A 3,852-nucleotide genomic window follows, 5' to 3' on the forward strand; every position below is an offset into this window, starting at 1 on the left:
TGTTTGTTTGTTGTTTATAGCTGCATAGTATTCCATTGTGTAAATGTACCACTGGTTTTTAATCCACTCATCTACTGATGGGCACTTGGCTGTTTCCAAATCTAAGCTGTTATAAATTGTGCTGCTATGAACATAGGGGTGTACATATCCTTTCTGATTGGTGTTTCTCATTTCTTAGGATCTATTCCTAGAAGTGGAATCACTGGATCAAATGGCAGTTCCATGTTTAATTATTTGAGGAAACTCCATACTGTTTTCTGTAATGGATACACCAGTCTGCATTCCCACCAGCAGCTTATTAGGGTTCTCTTGTCTCCTCATTCTCACCAACACTTGTCATTTGTTAATTTGTTGCTGATAGCCATTCTGACAGGTGTGAGGTGGTACCTGATTGTTGTTTAAATTTGAATCTCTCTGATGATCAGTGACTTTGAGCATTTTTTCATATGTCTCCTGGCCATCTATGTGTCCAATTTGGAGAAGTGTCTATTTAGGTCCTTTGCACATTTATTCATTGGATTTTTTGTCTTCACTTTGTTAAGTTGTATGAGTTCCCTATATACCTGTCCAATTTTCCCAACACCATTTATGGAAGAGAATGTCTTTACTCCATTGTACGCTATTGCCTTCTTTGTCAAATATTAATTGGGTGTAGTGGCTTGGGTTCATTTCTGGGGTCTCTACTCTGTTCCATTGATCTATATGTCTGTTCTTGTGCCAGTACAAGGCTCTTTTGATTATAATAATTTTTTTAGTATAATTTAATATCTTGTATTGTGATTCCTACAACTATGTACTTCTTTCTCAAGATTGCTGCAGATATCCAGGTTCTTTTTGGGTTCCATATAGATTTTTGGAGTGTTTATACTATATTTGGAAATATGCCATTTGTATTTTAATAAAGATTACATTGAATATATAAGTTGCATTGTGTAGCATGGCCTTTTTAATGATGTTGATTCTACCAATCCATGAACACAGTATTTTCTTCCACTTGTTTATATCTTCCTCTATCTCATTCTTCAATGTCCTGTAGTTTTCTGAGTTCAGGTTTCTTACCTCCTTGGTTAAGTTTATTCCTAAGTATCTTAATTTTTTTTGTTACAATGGTAAATTGGATTTTTTTTTTCTTTCTGAGAGTTTATTATTGGTGTGTAAAAATGCCATCAATTTCTCAATGTTAGTTTGTATCCTGCTACTAGATTCATAAAATCTAGTAGTTTTTTGGTGGAGCCTTTGGGGTTTTCTATGTACAATATCGTGTCATCTCTGAACAATGAGAGTTTTACTTGTTCTTTTCCAATTTACATGGCTTATATTTATTTTTGTTGTCTGATTGATGATTCTAGTACTTCCTTTGCTATCCTATATAATAAAAGCCTAATATGCTAAATGTCCCCTCGGCCAGTTGTCCGTTAACCAATTAAAGTGTGATATGCTAATGATATGCTAAGGCCGTTCAACTGCTCACTATGACGTGCAGTGACCACCAGGGGCAGATGCTCTGATCTGTAGGTTAGCTTGCTACTGGGATCTGGCCAATCAGGACTGAGCAAGTCCCGCAGGCACACCCTGGAGCCCCTCTGTGGTATCACCTAGAATGGGATTTTTCTTTTCCTGCCCTGTGACTATTGAGAATAGTTAGCTCGTCTCAGGAAAAATGGCTGTTTTGACTTGAGCACATACAAATGACCAAATGCAGGACTTCTGGCTGTTGCTATTCCACGTCTCCCTGCAATGCTTCCCACCCCAGTCTCTCTTTAGGCACCTCAAGTCTGTGTCTCCCTCCCTGCACCCAAACCTCAGGTGAGTAGCTGCAAATGAAAACTCCTGTGCTCTGGGTTTGGAGAGAAAAAAGAAAGAAAAAACACCAAACCGTGGCTTTTTCTCTGACCTGCTCTGGTCTGCCGTTTCCAGATTCCACTGCCACCTGCAGCCCTGCCACTTTTCATGCTTTCCATGGACTATAAGTCTGGGCTCAGTGCTCTGGGCTGTGGAGCCCAGCCTGGGTTCCCTGCCTCTATCTTCTGAGGGAACAGACCCTCCCATAGCCCAACATTCCCACTTCTCTCTCAGCCTGGGATCTGCCACCTCTGGGAGCTGGTGCAGCTCCACTAGTGACCTCACCCTTCTTACTATAAACATCTAAACAGTCTGCAGATGTTTTCTGTATTGCTTATATGTACAAATGTATATAGATATCTATCCTACATATATTGAGGATTATTGAGGATGATATATATATATATAAAAGAGAAGAGAAGAGAAGAGAAGAGAAGAGAAGAGAAGAGAAGAGAAGAGAAGAGAAGAAGAGAAGAAGGATATGCATATTCTTCATGACATTTTTATCCGTGTTTGTGGCTCCTGATCTGTCATTTCTGGCTTGCTCACCGGAGTTTTGAAATACTTTGTCTTTCAGATGGAGTTCCCTTTACCTGGTGGATGGGCCGATCAAAGGAAAGACACCCTTACTGGGGAGGCGCTCCTCCCGGGGTTCAGCAATGTGAATGTGGCCTGGATGAGATTTGCCTGGACATTCAGTACTTTTGCAACTGTGATGCTGACAAGGATGAATGGTAATGGGATCATGACCTTTCTGCAGGTGTGGGGGAATTACATCAATTCATGCCTAACATTTTCCCCAAGAGAAAAGGACATAGATGAGAAATTCAATATATACTCGGGCTTCCTAATGACTGTGATAGTTTTTAACTTCGAAAATTACCAGTTCTAGTTCTTTTAGAGGTATTGCTGAGGTTTGTGATATAAAGCACATGGTCCTATCATCTTCTCTTTATATTCTGAACATTCTATTTTAATCAAAATAATGAAATGTGAGATTTAGTTTGTGATTTAGTCAGTGTTTCTATAATATCTTTGGAGGGAGAGTGAAAGAAGATAGGGATTGCAATTATATAGATTGTGTTTTCATTCTCCGATTTCCCCACTATCTTAGTTACCAGCTAGGTCTATTACTGCCAATAAAATAAAGTAAAGGAAATTGATATTTATTGAGCATCTATTTAATCCCTCAACCACATATGAATTCCTTATAATTTTATCACTTTGCACAGAAAGTTGAGGAATGTGGATTGCAGAGAAGTTAAATAATGCTCCCAAGGTCACACACACACACACTATTAAGGGTCAGATGCAGAGTTTGCACTCAGGTATGGCTAGCTGAGGTCAGAGTCTCTCTTATTGTCTTACAACAAGTTACCTTTGCCAGATACAGGTTAGTTTTTCGTTCATAATATGCCCATATATCTACTTTCCTTTGTTCTTCAAATGAACTGTTTGTTTTCCACTGTGTTATTATGAAAAAAATGTACAGAACACTTCCAAATCCACTTTTTTTTTTTGACTGAATTTAAAGCACTCTTCGGGTTTAGCTTTAAATTTCACTTGTTTTATCAAACGCTGCTCAATATAATTAGCTATTGCCATGTCAAGCTGCTTTCAATCCAGTGAAAATTTAAATACTTTTCTTTCACTGTTAAGCAGCAGGGACTGTTTAAAATGAAATTTAAGATTGAATAAAAACCTCAGTTCTTCAAGGAGAGGAGCAAACATTGGGTTCCATCAGGTTCTGCTAGATCAGTGATGGCAAACCTTTTGAGCTTGGCATGTCAGCATTATGAAAAACCCTAACTTAACTCTGGTGCCATATCACATATAGAAATTTTTTTGATATTTGCAACCATGGTAAAACAAAGACTTATATTTTTGATATTTATTTTATATATTTAAATGCCATTTAACAAAGAAAGATCAACCAAAAAAAATGAGTTCGTGTGTCACCTCTGACACGCGTGTCATAGGTTCACCATCACTATCCTAGTGGGTGGGGCG

The 3,852-nt window shown here is 38.3% G+C and overlaps 1 protein-coding gene across 1 annotated transcript in view; it reads left to right on the top strand.

Annotated features, from left to right (window-relative positions):
- Positions 1 to 3,852, top strand: part of CNTNAP5 (contactin associated protein-like 5) — an 866,926-nt gene that overhangs the window by 689,656 nt on the left and 173,418 nt on the right. The window contains exon 14 of the mRNA XM_006776823.2: positions 2,420 to 2,576. Within this exon, the coding sequence (XP_006776886.1) occupies positions 2,420 to 2,576 (157 nt within the window). The remainder of the gene's footprint in view (positions 1 to 2,419; positions 2,577 to 3,852) is intronic.

The sequence above is a fragment of the Myotis davidii genome, unplaced genomic scaffold (assembly GCF_000327345.1).
Source record: "Myotis davidii unplaced genomic scaffold, ASM32734v1 scaffold249, whole genome shotgun sequence".
Classification (NCBI taxonomy): domain Eukaryota; kingdom Metazoa; phylum Chordata; class Mammalia; order Chiroptera; family Vespertilionidae; genus Myotis; species Myotis davidii.